At 43.1% G+C, this 23,300-nt stretch overlaps 2 protein-coding genes across 4 annotated transcripts in view; both read right to left on the bottom strand.

Moving 5' to 3' along the window:
• LOC137435072 (endothelial PAS domain-containing protein 1) overlaps nt 1-11,076 on the bottom strand; it is a 125,888-nt gene extending 114,812 nt beyond the window's left edge. The window contains exon 1 of one of the 3 annotated variants that reach the window (XR_013624594.1): nt 10,734-10,886. Coding sequence is in view for 1 of the 3 variants with exons in the window: in XM_068128483.2 (XP_067984584.2) it covers nt 10,734-10,759 (26 nt within the window). In the remaining 2 variants the exon portion in view is untranslated. Of the gene's footprint in view, nt 1-10,733 lie in introns of all 3 variants that reach the window. The other 2 variants (XM_068128483.2, XM_068128484.2) reach the window with 2 other exon arrangements.
• Nucleotides 1-23,300, bottom strand: part of LOC144893659 (uncharacterized) — a 1,045,304-nt gene that overhangs the window by 497,015 nt on the left and 524,989 nt on the right. The gene's annotated exons all lie outside the window — the stretch shown is intronic.

The following is a 23,300-nucleotide window of genomic DNA, read 5'->3' as shown; positions in this document are numbered from 1 at the left end:
CATGCCTTGGCTTCAATGGGCCTTGGCTTCTCTTGCCACGGCTTTGGGTGAGCTTATCTTGAAAAGCAGACATTCATGTCAAGCTATTTATTAATCAGGCTGATGACGCACCACAGAGAGGAGGGGTGCATCTCTGTGAGGAGGCCATCACAGATATAAGCAAGAATGGCAACAACTATCGGGGATGCCTCTTCTTGGTGGATGTACCCCCAAGGCAAGTCGGGGGCCAAATCTTCCCCATTCTTCCCTGCTGCCCGGATTTGTCAGGGCAGCGCGGACACGGTCAGAGTGCGGATCAGTCCCCAATGACTGGCCCTTTCCCTCTTGTCTCTCTCTCTCTATCTCTTGCTCTATCCCTTACTCTCTCTCTAACTCTGTCGTGGCCCTGACTTTGTAAAGGCGGAGGTACACCATCCTGGATGTGGGGATCTCTGGGTAGCTCCTGCAGGATTGATTGTCTGTGCCGCAGGCTTTTTTTTTTCTTTTTTTTTTTGTATACAAGATCGAGGCTCGTGAAAGAGCGAACATTAATCACACAGAAAGACAAACCGACACATAAAACATATAACATCGGGAGCGGTAGACAAGATGGGGAGAGAGGGGGAAGGACACAAACACAACATTTGAGAGCAGGGACCGAGAGACATGGAGACATCGAGAGATCTGAGAGAGGGCGAGGGCTTTGGGGGGGGGGGCATGGGAAGGGGGCAGTGGGAGAGGTATAAAACATATGGACACTGCCAGGACTTCCAGGAAAGAAGTTGGAATTTCAAACAAGGTGGATCTGGGGTGAATTAGCGGGGGTAGAAAAGATCAAGGTTTTGGATGGGGGAAGATAAGAGATGGTGGTGAACAGCTGTTTTAAAGACCTGGAGGGAGGAGTGGGATTGAAGGGAGTGAGGGAGTTTGTTCCCTAGGCGGGAGAAAAGAGGAATGAAAGAGTGAAGGTGAGCAGAGAGCCGAGATTTCGGCAGTTTAACCATCAGAGGGTTGCTGGCAGATCTTGTGCGACCTGTAGGAATATTTGGGGGACAGAGCACAGAGAGAGCTGGGGGTGCAAGGCCGGAGAGGAGTCGGTAGAAGACAGAAAGACCACCTACCTGCCTGCGGTGAGTGAGTGAAAGGCCCTCAGAGATAGCTTCATCGCGGGAGATTCCAATAATCCTGAAAGCTTTGGTTTCAACAGCGTGAAGCCGAGCCAGGTGTGAGGCAGGAGCACCAGCCCATAGGGGAGAACAGTATTCCATTGAGCTGCGGATGAAAGCCTTGTATGTGGTGAGGAGCTCAGGTGTGCCGAGGAAGGACTTCGCACGACGGAGGATGCCCAGTCGGCGACTGGTTTTGGAGGCCAGCTTGGAAATGTGGTTTTCCCAAGAAAGATCATGGCAGATAGTGAGACCCAAAAGCTTGAGCGACAGAACTTCTTGGAGAGGATTGTTGAGAAAGTAGATGGGAGGGTTGTCCAGTCGATCTTTTCGGAGAGACATAGTAAGAGTGTGAGATTTGTCAGGATTGAAAGACATGTTCCACTTGTTTGACCAGTCTGTGATTTTGTCCAAGTCTTCAGAGAGTGAGGAGGCTGCAGACTGCCGATCTGAGGGAAGAGGAATGGAGCGGCAGAGAGTGGAGTCATCAGCAAAGAGCCCTTTCCCCCCCTTTCCCCCCCATCAGCAAAGAGCCCCTACAAAACATCAGCAAAGAGTCCCCTTGTTCAGGGGACTGTCCGGGAATATACAACAACAACAACAACAACAACAACTATAACGGCATTCGGTAGAGCGCAAACCCCCCCCAGGCTGAACAATTCATAGTTTGTATCCCACAGATAGGATGGCTCTGGATCCATACCTGAACCAAAATCTAATCAATTCGTGCTTGTCACACACCAAATCTGTCTTCCAAGTTTCGTCCCAATCTGTCCATAACTTTTTGAGATATCCTGTTCACGGACAATCACACAGACAGACAAAGAGAGGTGAAACATAACCTCCATCCACATTTTGTAACAAGAAGACGCACTAAACGAAGCACCGTTTCTTAGCATCACTGCGCTACACAGAGCTTGCAACGGCGACCTCTGCTTTGTCCTCTGCTTCACAATATTGTTTTCATAGTAAAATAATTGTAGTTGCCACTATTGCTCACTCCATCAAGTCGACCACACACCGATTGATAAATTCATTACAACTGCCTCTAATGCTCGCACTACAGTAAATGATCACTTGTTCGACAACATCTCAACGTGCTCATAATATTGCTGCTCTGGCTTCAGAAATCAAGTGGTTGTGCTGAAAATTTGGTGAACTGATATTTTTCATTATTTGCGTAGTTTAGAGTAGGATTAAGATAATCCGATTAAAGTATGTAAATCATTAATAAGGAGTTACTTTTCTATTTCCAACATTGTGGCACGAGTCCTGTTTCCTTAGTATTTGGTCAAATGTCCCACTTACTCCAACCTTTCGGAATCCGGGCCGTAATCAGCTCCGTGACTCCGGGGTGTCGTTTCCGTCTTTTTGGGTGTGGTCATCTAAGTGCGTCTTGTGGGTGGTCGCAACCCCCAAGCACGTCCTTAAGATATACACAAAAAGTTTAAACAAGGTAATTTGTCAAAAAAGCTCAAGTAAAGAGACATCAACTCTTGAGCAGTGAAAAAAATGATGATTTTAAATACTGAAGGTAAACTAACACATCTATGGAATCAGAACGTTTTGTTTGCACAAAACATCATGATAGATAAGGCAGCAGTGTACATTTATGATGTTCACCATCGTCATACAATAACACATACATTTGATCGGGATTAAAACATGCACAACAAGAACAGCACTCAGTAGAGAGTTTAAACAATTTACGTGTTGTATCCCAATGATAGGCCGGATCTGGATTCGGACCTGAACCAAAATCGAATCAGCGTGTTCTTGTCACCTAATCAACTCATCCACCTAGTTTTGTCATAACTCGTCCATAACTTTTTGAAATACAATGTTTATATATATCGTTTTTTGGCCTTATCTCCCAATAGTGAAGAATCACTTAAAATGTTTGAAAAATTCTAGTAACCGGATCCGGACTCAGATCTTCACCAAAATCGAATCATTTCTTCCTTGTCTCACACCCAAACTGTACACCTAGTTTTGTTCAAATCCGTCCACAACGTTTTGAGATATCCTGTTCACAGACAGACAGGGATGAAAACATAACCTCCGTACACCTTCGGTGGCAGAGATAAAAATCCAAATATTTAAAACGTTTGCTTGCAAAATTAAATTGCTTTGAAAGAAGATATTCCCGAACTCACCTTTCCTTGTATTTATTAATTACAACGCTCTAACATTAGCTTTTACATGAGCCTCGATTCTGTATACAAAAAAATATAAAAAATACAAAAATTGGTCCGATCTTTCTGCTGCTTTAGTTACACTTGTTTTACCCCATAGAAGCAAAATAAAATAAAAAACGACCTCAAACTAAGTAAAACAACAACAGTTGTATTTGTAGTGCTTAGCTCCAGAGATCTTAGATCTTAGAGATCTTAGAGATCATGTCCAATGGTTAGAGACCAGAGAGATCTTAGATCCAGAGATAGTTTCTGAAAACATCTGATAACTTCACGTCTACATCTCAGTTGTTGTTGGTGATAGACATCATCTATACGGATAAAAGTTGTTGTTGCTGATAGACATCATCTATACTAAAGATCATATTGTCAACACTACATAACAGATTGAAGTCTGAGAGTATGACTGTCTGATGGAAAAAGTACGTCTGAGGATTTTATGGAATATCCACTGTCATTCCTCTTGGCTGCTCGGTACTCCAAAGGGTTGTGTCGACAAATTTACAGATGACATAAGAGAAAGAGTTGAGGTTGTGGTAAAAGAAACCTCGGTAGCCCTGGCAAGCCATTTTACCTGAAATATAATGTTATATATCGAAAAGAAAAAGGAAAAGGAAAAGGGCGGCATAAATTGAAAGATAGAAATTATGTTTAAACATATAACCGTGTTTACAAAAGCTGCATCCATGTTCATATGACAAGTTTTGCCAGTGTTTCATAAATAATGCGGAACGAGAAAAAATGGAGTTCACTCACATACCTGGACATTAGAAGTATGACACAACAAGCTCGTGCAGCAATACTTTTTTGTCGTTGTCAAAAAAAGTTCTATGTTATCCTGTTAACCTTTGATACCAATAGATTATTATGGACAACAGAGTTCTGCTATATCAGCTTATTTAGAAGTGCCTAAAAGGGACAGTCTGCCATTACAAGAATATACATAGAATGAACGTTTTTTTCAATCAACAACAACAGTCATAAGTAATTTGGGATGTTCTAGCTTACTGAACACAATCTACTGTGGTCTTACGATAAAACGACTTCCTGGAGCTCATCAAAGTACTGACTCAAAAATTAATCTAATAGCAAAACAAGCACAAAGTCTCCATTTAAATACAGACAGTACACCCTGAAACTGGACTCGATGTATGGGCATATCCTCATAACAAAACCTCACAATTCAAATCTGGGAAACAAATGTACGTGCGTACTAACTGTATTGTACAGTTCTTGTGTGACAAAATGTCTTGCAAAATAACATTCAGCAATCACATGTTGTGGACAATGTTTTTTTCTTACTGTCAATGTCAGGTGGATGGTGGCAAAACATTCACAACGAAAAGTATCTTCACCAGCAACAAAAACTGGACCAAATAAAGAGGTAAATAAAAAAACAAAGCTCATTTAGAATGAAAAAGTTTTCAGAACAATGAGATGAACCAAAAATAGTTTAATAATCACAAGAATTGAGGTTGTGGTTGTGGAAATGTAAAATTGAGGTTGTGGTTGTAAAAATATAAGAATTGAGGTTGTGGTTGTGGAAATGTAAGAAGTGAGCTTCTGGTTGTGGAAATGTAAGAAGTGAGCTTCTGGTTGTGGAAATGTAAGAAGTGAGGTTGTGGTTGTGGAAATGTAAGAATTGAGGTTGTGGTTGTGGAAATGTAAGAAGTGAGGTTCTGGTTGTGGAAATGTAAGAATTGAGGTTGTGGTTGTGGAAATGTAAGAAGTGAGGTTGTGGTTGTGGAAATGGAAGGTTCTGGATTTGCAAAGTGCATTCATAATATTATGGCTAAGGAAAAACCCTGATGAAGACATGTGCAGCATATTTGAAAAACGCATTCCTTGCACTAGGTAAATGCTGGCGTTTCATCCACTTTCTCCCTCATCCGTGCTTATTTTTAAGCACAAAAGGTTATTCAGTTGTGGAAATGTGTATGTGTGTGTGTGTGTGTGTGTGTGTGTGTGTGTGTGTGTGTGTGTGTGTGTGTGTATATATATATATATATATATATATATATACATATATATATATATATATATATGTATATATATATATATATATATATATATACATATATATATATATATATATATATATATATATATATATATATATAAATAAATAAATATATTATAGCCGGCGAAGCCGGTGTTGTGAATGAACGCGTACGTATTATGTTGAAAAGCCAGATTTTGCTGGATCCTTTGAGAATTTCAAAGCTTTGACGCACCAAATCGCTCCATGGAGGCCGCCATCTTGCGGATGCGGAAGTATGCATAAACAATTGCGAAAAAGTTCAATGGAGGCTTTGGCTTCGCCGGCTCATTGGGGCTTTGCAGTAGGGTCATATTACGAGAATATAAGACCCGTTGCTTCCCTAAGGGAAATACCAAGCTTTGCTGCTATGGCTAATCTATGGGGACCACCTTCAGAGGCCATTTTTCCTTGCAGAGCAAGGGATGGCCTTTTTCGGGAACCGTGGTCCCCTTTTTGAAGCAATGTTTTATGGCCGGATGCCCTTCCTGCCACCAACCCTGTTAGTCGCCTTTTGCGACACACAGGGAATTACCAGTGAACTGGTACTCAATTTGCCGACCTCGGAAGGATGACAGGCTGAGTCAACCCCACTGGTGTTAATTCAGCGATTGACCGGGATTCGAACCCACGATCCTAGGATCCCAAACCAGCTAGTCTATGTGGGAAGAAAACAAAAAGGATGCCTGGGAGATCCTGCTCCCCATGCAGGGATAACCAAGTCACGTGTTGGCATTTGCATTTTTGACACGCGTGTCTCATGTACTCATAAAAAAGAAATAAATAATTTTTTTTTTTTTTAGACAGTAGACCCTGAGACACTCCCGGGAGTTACCCAAATCCACCGTAGTTGGGTTTTTTGAAATGCGTTAATCCGTTCTCAAGTTATCGCACAACAAACAGACAGACACGGCTCCTTTTATAATATAATAGAATCTACATATATATATATATATATATATATATATATATATATATATATATATATATATATATATTTGCAAGTCACAAAGAGGTTCAGCCTGATAAGTGAAAATACACAGGCAATAAAGGACTTTCAAAATGACGCAATCTGCGCCAAGATGCTCAGCGCGCATGCGCATAAACCCCGAGCAATGATTGTCATCAGGGCAGCCAAATGTATATTATGTGTGTGAGATCATGATTGTTACCTAAAATGGCTCACAAAGCTTCTAAAATAAGTTGAAAATACTTCAAAACATAATGGTAAGGACGGGATCTACCTCTGCACAACAAACTATTTAGAGAACTTTCTGAACTCACCCAAAAAGCTGATAGCTTGCAGCTCACTGTACTGCAAATTCCAAAGGACATGGATGGACCCAAGGTTTTTTTTAGACGGGCGGGTTCTACCCAAAGCTTTCGCCATCACTGCCAGTGAGTGGACTTTAAACATTATGGGATTACCTCTTGTGAACGTGGCAGGCTTAGCAATTTATTGGATGTCTGCTTTTGGGAAGATGATGCCATCATTACAAACATTTAGGAAGACTTCCCAGAGGGAGACTGCATCTGGTTTGGTTGCTTATTAACACCAATGGGTAGGTCATATGTATCTGGGGCTTCTCAATGCACAGCGTAAGTTTAAAATGATGATAATTTACTATTAATCATGTTTGGGAGGAGGGGGGGGGGGTGGATGGGAGTGGGAGAGACATAAGCACTGTGTGGGCCGTCATATATTTATACACTCTGTTTCTGGAGCCAGAAGCAAAATTAAAATACATTTTTCCATCTATTTGTAAAAGGAGAAGTGTGTGCGTGCATGCATGTGTGTGTAAGTGTGTTTAGGTGTTACACTACATGGCCAAAAGTATGCGGGCACCCCTTCTAATTGGTGGATTCGGCTATTTCAGCCACATCCATTGCTGACAGGTATATATAATCAAGCAGACAGCCATGCAATCTCCATAGACAAACATTGGCAGTAGAATGGGCCGTACTGAAGAGCTCAGTGACTTTCAACGTGGCACCGTCATAGGATGCCACCTTTTCAACAAGTCAGTTCGTCAAATTTCTGCCCCGCTAGAGCTGCCCCGGTCAGCTGTAAGTGCTTGTGAAGTAGAAACGTCGAGAGGCATCAACAGCTCAGCCACGAAGTGGTAGGCCACACAAGCTCACAGAACGGGACCGCCGAGGGCTGAAGCACAAAGCACGAAAAAATAGTCTGTCTCCGGTTGCAACACTCACTACCGAGTTGCAAACTGCCTCTGGAAGCAATATCAGCACAACAACTGTTCATCTGGAACTTCATGAAATGGGTTTCCATGGCCGAGCAGCCGCACACAAGCCTAAGATCACCATGCGCAATGCCAAGCGTCAGCTGGAGTGACGAAAGCTCGCCGCCATTGGACTCTGGAACAGTGGAAACGCGTTCTCTGGAGTGACGAATCATGATTCACCATCTGGCAGTCTGACGGACGAATCTGTGTTTGGCGGATTTCAGGAGAACGCTACTTGCCCGAATGCATAGTGCCAACTGTAAAGTTTGGTGGAGGAGGAATAATGGTCTGGGGCTGTTTTTCATGGTTCGGGCTAGGCTCTTTAGTTCCAGTGAAGGGAAATCTTAACGCTACAACATACAATGACATTCTAGATGATTGTGTGCTTCCAACTCTGTGGCAACAGTTTGGGGAAGGCCCTTTCCTGTTTCAGCATGCCAATTCCCCCTGCATAAAGCGAAGTCCATACAGAAATGGTTTGTTGAGATCGGTGTGGAAGAACTTGACTGGCCTGTACAGAGCCCTGACCTCAACCCCATCGAACACCTTTGGGATGAATTGGAACGCCAACTGCGAGCCAGGCCTAATCACCCAACATCAGTGTTCGATGTTCGGGTGTCCACATACCTTTGGTCAAGTAGTGTATATCTACTGCCGATGCTCACTTGCACCAACAGGAAATGGTATGAACTCGACTCCTCTCATCTAAGGATATTTCTTGTATTCCTATATTTCCGTGAGTTTGATTTGAATTTAGGAACACGACAATTACAGTTAACCATCCTAAAATTGCCACTCTTCAGTCGAAATACTGAAAATTATATAACGTAAAAAGGATGATTTGAATTACAGATTTTGTGCCAGCAACGACAGGTTAAAAGTACCCATCGAGCAAAGACACATGCCCATGACCACTTATGCTTCCGTCGTTATGATGTATAGGGCTGCCGAAGCAGTTTCTTGTCTATTGGGCACAATTCTGGACAGGTCGCCACTCTGACTCAGGATCCTCAAATAGATAATTCATGCCAGTAAAATCTGGTACTCATTTTGCCAACTTCGGAAGGATGAGAGGCTGAGTCAACGAAATGATAGGGGCTTGAACTCAGGACCTTGCGATCTTAAGGAAACCCACCTTAACCGTTAAGAATTAAACAAGGAATTAAGAAATGGTAACAACGGTTTAAGTACCATTTGATAAATTAATTATTTTTTATCTATCGCTGGTACCCGCACACCGACTATACCTCTCCAACTATACATCCCCAATCAAATGAGAGTAAGAGGCAGTAAACCAAAAGTGAACTTCAATACCTTCAAGAAAAAACAATTATGGTGTCTCAACAAGTGCAAACAGTTCTTCCACATTGTGTCCTGTCCTTCCCGCTTCCATCGGCCATCTCTTCTCCCAAGAGAAAACGATTGTAAGAGGAGGGTGCCAAGAGAGAGAGAGAGGGGGGATGGTGGCGACTCAAAAATTCCATGTTGTTATCACTACAGACTGTTCCACAGAAACAGAAGAAGAGGCTTTATAAGGAATTTAACTTGTGCCATATCTCCCCCAATCACACTCTCTCCGAGACAAACTCCTCACTCCGCGAAAAGGAAACCTCGCGCAAGACCTGGCGCACACATCTTTGGACCTCATGTGAAACAATACAAATATCACGGTCAAAATAATGGCTGGTTCTTTTCATAATATATATTCAACGTATCATAAACATTGAAACTACTTCCCTCGGCTTATTCCAGGGTAACTTTCACCAGGATGCACTTCGTAGTCACGTGTCATCATATAACAATGCTGCAACATGAGCTTGCAAATTCAAATAGGACGAATTTGGATGTAACGAGCTAGATTAGTACAACTACTACGACGACTACTACCATACTACTAGTGCTACTAACACCACTATTACTACCACTACAACGACTACTACTACTACTGCTGCAACTACTACTACTATTACTATCTCCACTACTACTACTATCACTACTAGTACTACTACTACCACTACTAGTACTACTACCACTACTAGTACTACTAATACCTCCACTACTACTACTACCACTACTAGTACTACTGCTACCTCCACTACTACTACTACCACTACTATTACAACTACTATCACCACTACTACTACTACTACTACCACTACTACTACCTGCACGCCACTACTACTAGTACCACTACTACTACTACTACCTGCACTTCTACTACTACCACCACAACTACTACTACCTGCACTTCTACGACTACTAGTACTACCACTTATAGTACTAGCACTACTACTACTACTACTACCACTAATACTACTATTACTGCTACTACTACTACTACTATTACTGCTACTACTATCACTGCTACTACTACTACTACCACTAATACTACTATTACTGCTACTACTACTACTACTACTACTATTACTGCTACTACTATCACTGCTACTACTACTACTACCACTATTATTGCTACTACTATCACTGCTACTACTACTACTACCACTATTACTGCTACTACTATCACTGCTACTACTACTACTACCACTATTACTGCTACCACGACTACTACTACGACTACTACTATTATTATTGTGGGGTCGTGCTGGGAAGGTTTCAGCCCAAATGTTTGATGAACTTATTGATTTATCAGGATTGACGTTTCACTGAAGGTGGCGGGAATTTGGGATTTTTTTTCAGGATGCCGGCGATAACTCGCCTACTCTTCAAGCGCGACACCATGCAAGATATTTAAGGTCGGCCAACGAATTCCAGTAGACGGGACACCCTGTTCAACCCGTAATAGTGCGACGTACCGCAGGCATTGCGACGCAGCACCCGGACTGCCAAGCACCAGTCCGGCAGTTTATAGTTGGCTCTGTAATTGAAGAGCGTCACATGGAACTCACTTTGCAGAGGCACAAGACCCGACACTGGAACAATTCCCAAAGGTCCGCTCGAGGGTGTCTGTGGGTGCCACGCACGTGTGTGTCCCCACCATAATAACCCCGTGTATCGCGACATCAAGCGTCACGCGTTCCGGTCGCCCTGGGTGACAAAAGAAGTTGAAAAGTTTTCAAACTTCAGAATTCCTTAATTCGGGTAAACTCACCGTTTCTTGTCCTTTTCCACGGTCATGGTAGTTTGTCGTCGCAGCTACCGTGGTGTGTATACGTTCTCTCGCACCAGCCCCGGACCCTGGAACACACCCCACCGTCCAAAGTGCGTGCGCTCAGAGCCGCCTCGGAGGGGGGAACGAGACGCTAAGATGCTGGTGGAGAAGGGGGCGGGAGGGGAACACAACACAGATGGGCACGGATAGTGCAAAGGAGGAGGAGGAGGAGGAGAGGGGGAGGAGGGGGGGAGGAGGGGGAACGGGAAATTGGGAAAGCCGAGCCGAGACAGCCCCGACCGACGCAAACAGAACCTTCCCGCGGCGACCCTCATGCTACGTCATTTGCAGGGAACCTACGTCATCACATATCGCGCACGTGCGGGGCGCTACCATGCTGCAATCCTATGATTCGTGCTGTCAAACGGCAGGCCTGGCCAGTCGATTCGTGAAAGACTGGAGCCAAAAACTTTCCACGTCCGAACGCACAAGCACAGCAGGGTAGGAAACGTCGATTTGAACGGCACTCGGCGGCGCGCAAACCTCCGCCAGGCTGAACACTTTATGGTTTGTATCCCATTGATCGGCCGGATCTGGATTCGGACCTGAACCAAAATCGAATCGGCTTTTTCTTGTTACCTACGGAAATCATCCACCAAGTTTTATCATAATCCATCCACAACTGTTTTAAATAACTTGCTATACCATGCATAGTTTTTTCTTTCGTCTCTCAATGGTGAAAAATCACTTGAAAATAAAAAAAAACTTCTCAGATTCTGATCCGGATTTGAATCTTCACCAAAACGAATCAGTTCTTCCTTGTCACACACCCAACGTCTCCACCAAGTTTCATCCGAATCCGTCCACAACCTCTTTAGATATCCTGCTATATATTGGTTTTTTGCCCAATCTATCAATGGTGATGAGTCACGAAAGCAAAAATCAGATCCAGATCCCGATCTTCACCAAAATTGAATCGATTCTTCCTTGTCATACACACATGTCCACCAATTTTCGTCCGAATCCATCCACAACTTTTGAGATATCCTGTTCACAAACAAACAAATAAACAGACAAACAGACGGATGAAGTAGCAGTAGTAGTCGTCGTAGTAGTAGAAGCGGTAGTGTTTGTAGTGACGTCATGAAAAGAGCCTTTTGAACGTCATTTCTTTTTAACCTTTCGCACATTTTTGGTGGGTTTGCTGATGTCGATGGAGAAGTCATGTTAAACCAGAACGGCACTCAATAGAGAGCATACCTCCGCCTGGTTGGCCATATCACTCAATGGTGAAGAATCACTGAAAAATTCTACTAGCCGGATCCGGATCTGTATCTTCACCGAAATCGAATCGAATCGTCCTTGTCAGACACCAAATCGATCCACCAAGATTCGTCCAAATCCGTCCACAACTTTTTGAGATATCCTGCTGTGTATCATTTTTGACCCTATTTATCTCCCAATGGTGAAGAATGACTTTAAAAATTCTAGTAGCCCGATCCGAATCCGGATCTGCACCAAAATCTAATCATTTTGTCCTTGTCACAACCTCTACATCTCTGCCAAATTTCGTCCGAATCCGTCCACAACTTTTTAAGATATCTTGTTCACAAACAAACAAATGAAAAAATCACGCATAGAGCGACACTTGGCAAAACAGAACAAAGTGGAATGGCACTCGGTAGCGCATCCTTTTAACCTCAAAAATAATTGGTGGTTGACTTCAGTGACCTGATATGCAAATCGTCTTCAACGTTTAAGTTAATCGGATGAAAATTGACGCTTTTAGAATTTGGGCCTTTAATGACCTTTCAGTCGATGTTGATCTAAAAAAAAATAGTGGGTGGTTGAATTCAGTTAGCTGATATGAAGATCCTATTCAAATTTCAAATCAATCGGATGAATATTGAGGATTTAAAAAATGTGAAAAAGTGGTTGACCTTTGGCCTATGTTGACCTTGTGACCTATGTTGGTCTGAACAATAGTTGTCGGTTGAATTCAGTTAACTGATATGTAAATCCCATTCAATTTTCAAGTCAATCGGATGAAAATTGAGGATTTTAGAAATTTGAAATTGTTGTTGACCTTTGGCCTATGTTGCTCATTTGGCCGAAGGTGATCTCACAAATAGTTGGTGGTTGAATTGAGTTAGCTGATATGTAAATCCCTTTCAAATTTAAAGTCAATAGGATTAAAATTGAGGATTTTAGAAATTTGAAAAAAAAGTGGTTGACCTTTGCCCTATGTTGACCTTTTGGCCTATGCTGATCTCAAAAATAGCTGGTGGTTGAATTCATTAAGCTGATATGTAAATCCTTTTCAAATTTCATGTCAATCGGATGAAAATTGAGGATTTTAGAATTTTTTTTAAAAAGTGGTTGACCTTTGGCCTATGTTGACCTTTTGGCCGATGCTGATCTTAAAAATAGTTGGTGGTTGAAATCAGTTAGCCGATATGTAAATCATATGCAAATTTCCAGTCAATCTGATTAAAATTGAGGATTTTAGAAATTTGCAAAAAAGTGGTTGACCTTTGGCCTATGTTGACCTTTTGACCTAAAAAATATATAGGATTTTGTCGGACCACGAACTCTACCATTTGGTGAAGTTTCGTGAAGATCGGTTTAAAATTGTCACCTGTAGGCAAGTATAAGTGAGCGGGCAGACGCACATGCACACGCACAAACACACAAACACACAAACACACAAACCGGAGTGATCACCATACTTGCAAAAAAATATATTATTTTATTTTTTTGCCAAGTAACAAATAAACGGACAGACAAGGGTGAAAACATAACGCCCATCCACCTTTAGTGGCGGAGGTAACTAGAACGCCATAAGCCTCTGAAAGGATTTAAAAGAGGGCACGGGAGGCTTTTTCATTGCACTTAATTCCTCGCTTTTCTCGACACTTTTCCCACGATATTTCAATGGCGATCATGTATACAGCTTGGAGGCAAAATGTATTGAGTGATGGTAATGAGACTATCTTAATAGGATCAGATTCGATCGTTACTTGGTATGTATGGTATGCAGATCGTAACTGGAGTCCATTAGGAGTTTGACCCGCAGGTGTGCACCATTCTTCAGATGTTGTGTTTGTGACAGTAACCCCTATGCCACACACCCCTTTTCACACCACACACTGCTGTGCAACAAACAACGAACACCCAGCAACGCTGGAACATTAGATGAGGAAGAATAAATCTATATATTCACTTACTTTTATTGATTTAGGAGAGAAAAATAAATATATGGAGATAAACAGCAAGTTTCAAATTGAAGAAGAAATCGAGGCTTCAAATCGAACTAAAAACCGCAACAGGAATTATACATAGATCATGACGCTTTCAATCAAAACAGAAGTACACTAGTCCGCTGTTGCAAACCAAAAGGTCCCAAAAGGTGATAGCGCCCCCTTGCGGTAAGAAAAGCCCAGGAATACCGTATTTTCACGCAAATAACCCGCAGGCTATACATTAAATTAGTTCCAAAAATTCCAACTGCGGGATATACCATACACGGAAAGTTGGAGGCGACGAAAAATGGGTTGGTAGGAATTGAAAGCAGTGGCGGGGCGGACGGTAAGGCCAAGTAAAAAAAAAAAAAATGTTTCTCGTCCCCGCCCGCTTCCTTTTTGGTCGCCGCCTACTTTTATTTACTATTTAATTTTTTTTTTTTAATATATACTTGTTTAAAAAAAAATCGTTTTGCGAAGAAACTCGGTCTAAAACTTGCCGTTTCCGGGCGTTTGCTGATTGATCAATGCACAAAAAAAAATGTTTCTCGTCCCCGCCCGCTTCCTTTTTGGTCGCCGCCTACTTTTATTTACTATTTAATAAATTTTTTTTTAATATATACTTGTTTAAAAAAAAATCGTTTTGCGAAGAAACTCGGTCTAAAACTTGCCGTTTCCGGGCGAGTGCTGATCGTATCTTGTGCATTGATGATCTGAACTATTATTATGGATCTCGCCCTCTAACGGAACTTCCTGGTTAATACATGCTAGGCTTAACGCAGACACTTTTTTTTTCTTTTTTTTTCAAAAAAAGTTTCAAAAAACAACTTTCAAAAGTTTCAAAAGTTTCAAAAAAGTTTCAAAAAACACTTTCAAAAAAATTGAAAATTTTTTCAAAAAAAAAAAAAAGAAGGTTTTGCAGTCTTGGTTCGTGAGATCAGTTGTAGATGAGAAGCGAACGTTGAACGATCTCTTCGCTAAATTTGCCAGTGGAGAATTTGACGATGGAGGTGACATAGAGTCTTTAAGTCAGCCACAGTGGTCATTCAATTCATGGCAGCCATCTTGGAAAAAAAATAGCAAAAAAAATGAAAATGGTAAATAGTAAGGGCCTCCCTCCTCCTCTTTTCAAAAAAGTCCGGACGAGAAACTTTTTTTCTTTTTTTTTACTTGGCCTTATCATTCACGTACTACCGTCGCAAATGTGCGACGGGACAGAAAATCTGAAACAAAAATTTGTACCGTGCACGGGGTAAAAATGAATGAAATGGAACACTGACGATCCGGTTTCGTGCTTCAAAGAACATTTCTCAAAGTTTTGTTTACGTTTTTTTGCTTCCAGTTGTCGCCTGTGATTTTGACATCACATTTGCTGCAAATAGCACCCCATGAGAAAGAGCAGTGTTTCCTGGTTTACAAGAGACCCAGCGATAATAAATGGTGTAAATGGTGATGAATGCTATATGATGATCTTGACAAATCTTGAAAAGAAAAATTTGAGAAATTTTCATTTGCAAGCATCAAACCACCTCATTGTGTCCCATTTCATTCATTTTTTTATTTCGGTTTGAATTTGGAACAGTAATTTGTGGACACCCTGTGTACAAATGAAAACAATCCGAATCGAATCCGACCATTAAAAATACTCGAAACTACTGATGAATATCACAGTAAGAAGTTGAAGAGCGAATTGGAAAGCAAATAGGCCTATCAATTGATTCGGGGTGGCGACAAATGGTGGACGAGAGGAAGTGACGTGATGGATGCGGATTGAGGGGATTGGACGGTTGGTTAAAGCGTATGACGTCACACAGCCAATAGAGTAAGACGAGAGCGGTACCTTGCATATCAGATAGAGGATGCTACAAATCTATCACTTTGTGTGTGAACACAATAAACTTGGGAACTGAAAACACTCCTGACATGTGGGGTATATATTTCAAGCATGTATAACACGTGTGTGGGTTATACGTGCCTGAAATATTCCAAGAGTAATGTTTTTCCCAGAGGTGCTCGGTATACCAGGGGGTGGGTTATTTGTCCTTCAACTATGATAGTTTAGGAGTTGCGGAAGGCGAGAAGACGAGGCCATTTCGTAGGGTTCGAAGCTCGTTTATTCGTACAGAAATCTCCAGCACACTCTAACGCGAACGGAAGTCGTACCGCTTTTATAAAGCCAAAACCCTCTTCGGAGGGCGTGGCTCCGACAACCGCGCGTGCGTCACGTCCAACAAACCAAAAAACCCACAGGCCTGTGCACGTGGATTATGACCAAACATAAGGTAACCGTCACATGCGAATAAGTTAACCGCGACATGCGAATAAGGTAACCGCTACATGCGCCCCCCCAGAATGCACTCCACGGGCATGTACGTAGTTCGCAGGCGCACTCGGCAGTGCCGAGAAGGCTCGAGCAGTGCTCGGCCTCGGTACGCGCGAAAAAAACGCTGCCGTGGGGTTGAGCCGACCGAGGGGCTGGTCAAGGCCTCGGGGGAGGCTGCCGAGGTTCCCCGCGGGCCTCCCGAGGTTGCAGTTCGCGGGCAGTGCCGAGAAGGCTCGTGCAGTGCTCGGCCTCGGTGCACGCAAAAAGCGGTTGAGCCAACAGAGGGGCTGGTCAAGTCCTCGGGGGAGGCTGTCGAGGTTCCTCGCGGGCCTCCCTAGGTTGCAGAGTCGGAGAAGTAGTTGCGCGAGTTGCAGCTTTCTACACGCGAGCTGTAGCTGTAGTTGTAGAGTGAAGTTGCGTGAAGGTGACGAGCAGCAGTGCGCGCGAAGGTAATGAAGCAGCCGTGCCACCAACGTCAGTGCGCGCGCAAGAGATGAGCAGCAGCGCGCGCGAAGGTGATGAAGCAGCCGTGCCGCCAACGTCAGTGCGCGCGCAAGAGATGAGCAGCAGTGCCACCCACATCTCGTAACTGCGTCCCTTCGGAGGGTCCTGGAGCAGGCTCGCCCCTCCGGTCGTAGAGGAGGAGCCGAGCGCGGTGCGCGAACCACATGGCCGCTCGTTGTTTCCAAAACTCCGGCAGTTCGATCGAAACTGCCGTGTTCGTTTGCAGCCCCCGAATCCGTTCGGGGGGCAGCCGGGGTCACCAGTTTAGGAGTTGCAGAAGGTGAGAAGACGAGGCCATTTCATAGGGTTCGAAGCTCGTTTATTCGTACAGAAATCTCCAGCACACTCTAACGCGAACGGAAGTCGTACCGCTTTTATAAAGCCAAAACCCTCTTCGGAGGGCGTGGCTCCGCCAACCGCGCGTGCGTCACGTCCAACAAACCAAAAGCCCCACAGGCCCGTGCACGTGGATTATGACCAAACATAAGGTAACCGTCACATGCGAATAAGTTAACCGCGACATGCGAATAAGGTAACCGCTACAATAGTCCTTCAACTCTCCCTTTCCCCCTCTCGCTGTGCTGCTACTTTAGTCCCTTTACGTCCTGACCATTCAGTATTCTCGATCTTCCACGAGCCTTGACCCTGTATACCAAAAATCCCCATTATATAGCTACTAGCAGAAGTACCCGGCGTTGCCGGGCAGGGAAGTGGAGGGGAACGGCGGAGGGAAGGGGGAGGGGAGGGAAGGGAGGGAGGGAACGGGGGGGGAGGGGGGAGGGGCGGACAGGGGGGGAAGGGGAGGAGAGGGGGGAGAGGGGGGGAAGGGTTGCAGTCATAAGTGGAAGCTCTTTTACGGAGAATTTATATCTTAAAGGGGAGGGGAGGGGGCGAAGTGGAGGGGCAGGGGGGAGGGTGAGGAGGGGGGTGAGGGGAGGGGAGGGGGGTGGAAGGGGAGGGGGGAAGGAGGGGGGAAGGGTGGGGAGAGGGGGAAGGGGAGCAGTCAGAAGTGGCAGCTTTTACAGAGAATTTATATCTTAAAGGGGAGGGGGGATGAAGGGGGAAAGGGTAGGGAGAGGGGGAGGGAGGAGGGGAGGAGGGGAAGGGGAGGGGAGGGGAGGGGGGAGGCAGGAGAGGAAGGGGAGTGGCTCACGTTTCTGAGTGAATGTGGCTCACGTTTCTGAGTGAATGTGGCTCACGTTTCTGAGTGAATGTGGCTCACGTTTCTGAGTTAAGTGTGATGCCGATCAGGAAGAAGAAGAAGCCATACTACCAAATTCGTACACTTCCAGAATTGTGTGATTTATTTGTATTCAAATGTCTGGTAATTGTTTTGTATTTATTTATGTGAATGTGTACTTGTGTATATTAAACTGTCATTCATTTAAAAAGGCTTCGGCACTATCGAGCGATTTATTTATTTATTTTAAACTCCAAAAAAACGAACACTCTTTCTTTCAATTTTTTTTTTTTTTTGCCTACAACACTCCCAGGCACTCACTGATGAACCTCTGAAGGTTTAATGAAGATCCGTTCAGCCATCTCTGAATAAAACGCAGACACACACACAGACAACTCGCGTTTATATATACAGTATATGAATCGGGATTAAAATTTAATTCAAAAATTGATCCAGACGTCTATTCTCTTTCAAACATTCAAACCGACAGAGGCAGTTATTTATCACAGCATCTGTAGAATTTTCACCCTTTTACTCAACTCCGTTTCGCTGTTATTTGGTGGAGCAAAAAGTCAACTGAGCTTTATAGATATTTAGACACACACATGCTAATATGGATACTGTCGCGCGAACCCTTCGGTTAATACCAGGGCTCGCGGATGACCGAACAGCTTTACTTGAGGCGATGACCAAATATGGATTTTGCTATAGAAGCACGGGCGAAAGAATGAAGAGGAAGAAGCAGCAAAAGTGCGTACCTGTAGAGGGAATGAACTCAAATGGGAATCCGGGTTTAAAAGGAAATGGAAAATAATACAAGGATTTATTTACAAGGATAGCGGGACAGGAAAATACGCGATGATAAATAAAGGTCCTAAATCGGGATCCCGCACACTGACTTCCAAATACGAGACAGAGGAAAATGAATTAATAAAATAACTGTCCCGTCGTGTAGTGTTCTGTGGGGTGTGGCCTTATATGTCAGTAGTCGTGTCCGCCGTTCAATGCGGCTCTGAGCTCCGGCACGAAGATACCCTCCGTCCTCTTCGCCCACGCGCTCCGCCAGGCCCCGAGCGCTCCGCCAGGCCCCGAGCGACCCGCCCCACTCCAGGCTCCTCGTCGACCGCCCACGAGGCCTCGCCCGCTCACAGCACCGAACCTTGCTCCCGCACCAAAAGCACCACGAAGGACCGAGCACCGCTCCAAGCACCACAAAGATGGCGAACCAACGACCTCCAGGGCAGAGGCAAAAAGAACGAGCTTCAAGCACGAGGGGAACGAGTACGAATAACGCCAAGAATGCACCGAGAGGGAAATGGCAGAGACAAGAAGAAGCCAAGAGAGCCAAGAGACAAAATGTCGTGCAGCCGTCCTTTTGTCACCTCGCGTGTGACGTCAATCTTGCGCATTCCCAATCAGAGCCTCGTACTTCGACCTCTCGAAGGGTCTGTTTCGCTGGTGCCCTGTCATTGGCCGAGTGCCTCCCACACTGTGGTGTTGCTCGCCCCTCCCCCTGGCCAATCAACAGTCCTCCTGGGCGTGGCTCCCAGCCTTGCTCGATGTCTGATGCCCACGCCGGTGTTGTACGCAGCCGTTGCCTGCTTGTCTTCCACAGTCTTATTGTAAGGGAGGGGAATTTAATTACTGTTGCGCACTAAGGCCCTATCTAAGTGTTTAAATGAGTGCATTGCCATAAGGGACACAGGTTTGACGACAGAGGGGACGACGAACAAAGGAATCTTATCCATAATCCCTGTACTATTTAGCACGCCCTGCTCCCTCGTAGCGGGGACACCAATACAGCTTACACCGACAAACCGGGCTAACCATAGAACTTATTACAAGGTAGATTCCCTATCACGACAGTCGAAGCATGATCCCTATTCAGATCTACCTGGCTCTATATATCACTCTACCCAAATTCCTAACAATACTTTGAAACCTGGTAGGTCTCCATTGCAACTCCTGAAACCCACCCACGTGTGGAGATAACAGCCAACAACAGCAACTTCCACACACACTGATACACACACACTGATACACACACACTGATACACACACACTGATACACACACACTGATACACACACACTGATACACACACACAGACACACACACATAGACACACACATAGACACACACACACACAATTAAACCACTCATAAACTGAGTAAGAGATGAAAAATATCGCAGGTATCACAGGTATCAAATGTAGGCTGCATAACCATAACCAGGAAGGTGGCTGAAGTGGAGCTGTACAAGGGCAAACCAGCCAATTGGTGTCCAGGGTGCCATGAACCATCAAAGTCCAATAGAGCAAGAGCAAGGAGGGCCGGAAAGAGACTTGTCTCCGAGTCCGACAGTGCAAGAGAGCCAATAGCACTGACTGCAATAACTGTTAATTATGCCTATGGAGTTTGGTGACGTTTAAAGAGGTGAAAGAAGAGATAGCACACATTACAAAAGGACAGACATATAGATTCTCAATTAAATTACTTTTCCAGGACATGCATATAACATAGCCCAAAGTAAGAAAGAACCTGCAATCCCTTATTGGTGCCATTAAAAAAAGCATCTCGGAGGTAGCAAATTATGTTTGCTAAAAAGTATCTGCAGCTACTTCCTTCCTGAAGTTTCTGCTGCTGATGCCATTGTCAATACGAAAGGACATGCTGCCGGGATAAGAATACAGCAGCCAACATGGAATGTCAACAACGTTTGTTTTTCCGTTGCAGCACCACACTATGATGACATATCTGAGAGATGAATGTCGACCATTTGTGTTTGACTATCAAATCATGCCCCATCACATATCTCACCAGTGATTGCAGGTATAAATTACTAGCTGTCTGATTTCTAATTACAGTACCAAGTCGATTTCTCCATGCTCCAAAGAGGTTGGAATACATCAACAATAAATACAACACCGGTTAATATGGATTTAGGTCGAACCGCCGGAGCTCTGTCCAGATTGATTAACAGAAAGTGAACGCTTGCCATTATTAGTCAAAATCTCTTTTACAACTACAGACAGAGAGAGAAATACTTGACATAGGTTTTTGGCTCGACAAAAAAAATATTTTAATAAAATAAAATTGTTGTATTGGGAATTGTTTAAAAGTTCAAACATTCCTGGGAATGACATAGAAGTGATTTTTTTTTTTTTTTTTTTTTTTGTATACAAGATCGAGGCTCGTGAAAGAGCGAACATTAATCACACAGAAAGACAAACAGACACACAAAACAAATAACATCGGGAGCGGTATACAAGATGGGGAGAGAGGGGGAAGGACACAAACACAACATTTGAGAGCAGGGACAGAGAGACATGGAGACATCGAGAGAACTCGAGAGAATCGAGAGAATTTGAATACAAAACACAGACTAAAGAGACTAATAAGTAGAAATACATTCAAGGTACACCGCCTCATGCAAAATAATAAATAACATATCCTCCAGCACACAACAACATTGCCAGGCGATGCCGCCGTGCAGCATATGGAAACAGAATTGGGAGGGAACGGTGTACAATAATTGATATTGCGTAATTAAAATAAATAATTAATAATCACAAAATAAATTTCTTAATCAATTGGTTATTAGCATACCTAAACCACCACTGCTTAATCAAAATCTGTAACTTTTTTAAAAGTAAGTACTTAATCAAAAAATTGAATAATAAATTATTAGGTTATCTTTATAGCCAAATCACTTGGACACTGTCATGTCCAAATAGTAGTGTCCGAGCTCACTAGGTGCCTGAGATATTGCCCAGATGAGGAAGAAAATAAATAAGGAATTAATAAATTGATAGTAATTAATAATTAATGAATTAATTGATTGATCAAAAAATTAAAAAGTACAACATGCTGTCCTTTGATTAACCCATCAGCTAAGTGAGGGACATACGCCTGCCTTGTACAATACAAACTTGGTCACTCATGTCAACATTTCAGCTTCCTAGCTCAAAAGGTGCCTGAGACATTGTTCAGATGAGAAAGAAAATAAATCAGTAATTAATAATAAATAAATAAAAATAATGATTGTAAAATAAGTAATTTCTAAATAATTAATTAATTGGCTAATAGCATACCTAAACCACCACCGTTTGATCCAAACCTGTAACTTTTTGAAAATTAATGAACTACGTAATTAATCGACAAGATTAAATAATTAGTCGATTTAATGATTAATCAATAAATGAAAAATATCCTTCATAGCCAAATCACTTGGTCACTGTCATGTCCAAATATCAGCTTCCTAGCTCGAAAAGTGCTTGAGATGTTGGGCAGATGAGAAAGAAAATGAATAAGTACATAATAAATTGATAATATTTAAGTAATTAATCAATTGATTGATTAATCAAAAAAATATAAAATACTGTTTTTGGCTCAAAAGATGGCTGAGATATCGCTGGACAAACAAGAAATAAAAGAAACGGAGTGAAAACTGAGTACTCCCTTTAAGCACACGTCATTGCTGGACCCCAGATCGGATGCTTTCCACGAAAAAAAAAAGTTGAAAGCTGGCGAAAAGTTCCACCAGGTTCCAGGTATGATCCAATATTAAGTTTTGAGTTAATTTTTTATTTTTTTCGTTTTGAACCCTGTGACCCTAAGTCACCACCACCTGGGGCATAAACTGAGGTCAAATCCAAAAACACGTTAAATTTTTCATACATCCCCAATGTTGAATGCATATACAAAGTTTCATTAAAAGATGTTTAAAAATGTGCCCATAATTGCATTTTTGGGTTTTTAACCTTTTGACCCCATGCCAGGGGCCAAGGCCAAAATGATACTGCTCTTGCACCTTCATACCACGTGGTAATCATAACAACTAAGTTTGGTGAATTTCTGCCCAACCACTTAGGAGGAGATAGCATGAACGACAGACAGACGCATGGACAGAGCCGATTACATTATCACCCAATTATATTTCAAAAAGCGTGGGAATAATAACTAGAACTGTAAGCAGTGCTGTCGGTTTCCAAACCATCTGAGTCTGCCACCCATATGGAGCCCCATTCGAATGTTTCCTGTGGAAATGGAGCCCAAATACATTTAGCTGCCTCTGACGTCACCCACCTTCGAGTACACAGGAAGTGCCTAATGGAATGACTTGAAAACTCGTCGTCCTACTCATTGCCGGTATTGCCACATAAGTTCTACTACTCATGAATATTCATGAACAATCCATCCTAAGAGTTCCTCAACAAATTCAGACACTACGATTTAATGACTACAATCAACATGTTTTGTTTCAGAGTAAATTACAAAAGTATTGTCGAGTAAATGATGTCACTTTAAGTTGACAAAG

Source organism: Myxine glutinosa, chromosome 9 (genome assembly GCF_964187855.1).
Source record: "Myxine glutinosa chromosome 9, kmMyxGlut1.1, whole genome shotgun sequence".
Taxonomy (NCBI): Eukaryota; Metazoa; Chordata; class Myxini; order Myxiniformes; family Myxinidae; genus Myxine; species Myxine glutinosa.
The sequence above is the reverse complement of the archived record's forward strand: the minus strand, read 5'-3'. Positions and strand labels throughout refer to the sequence as shown.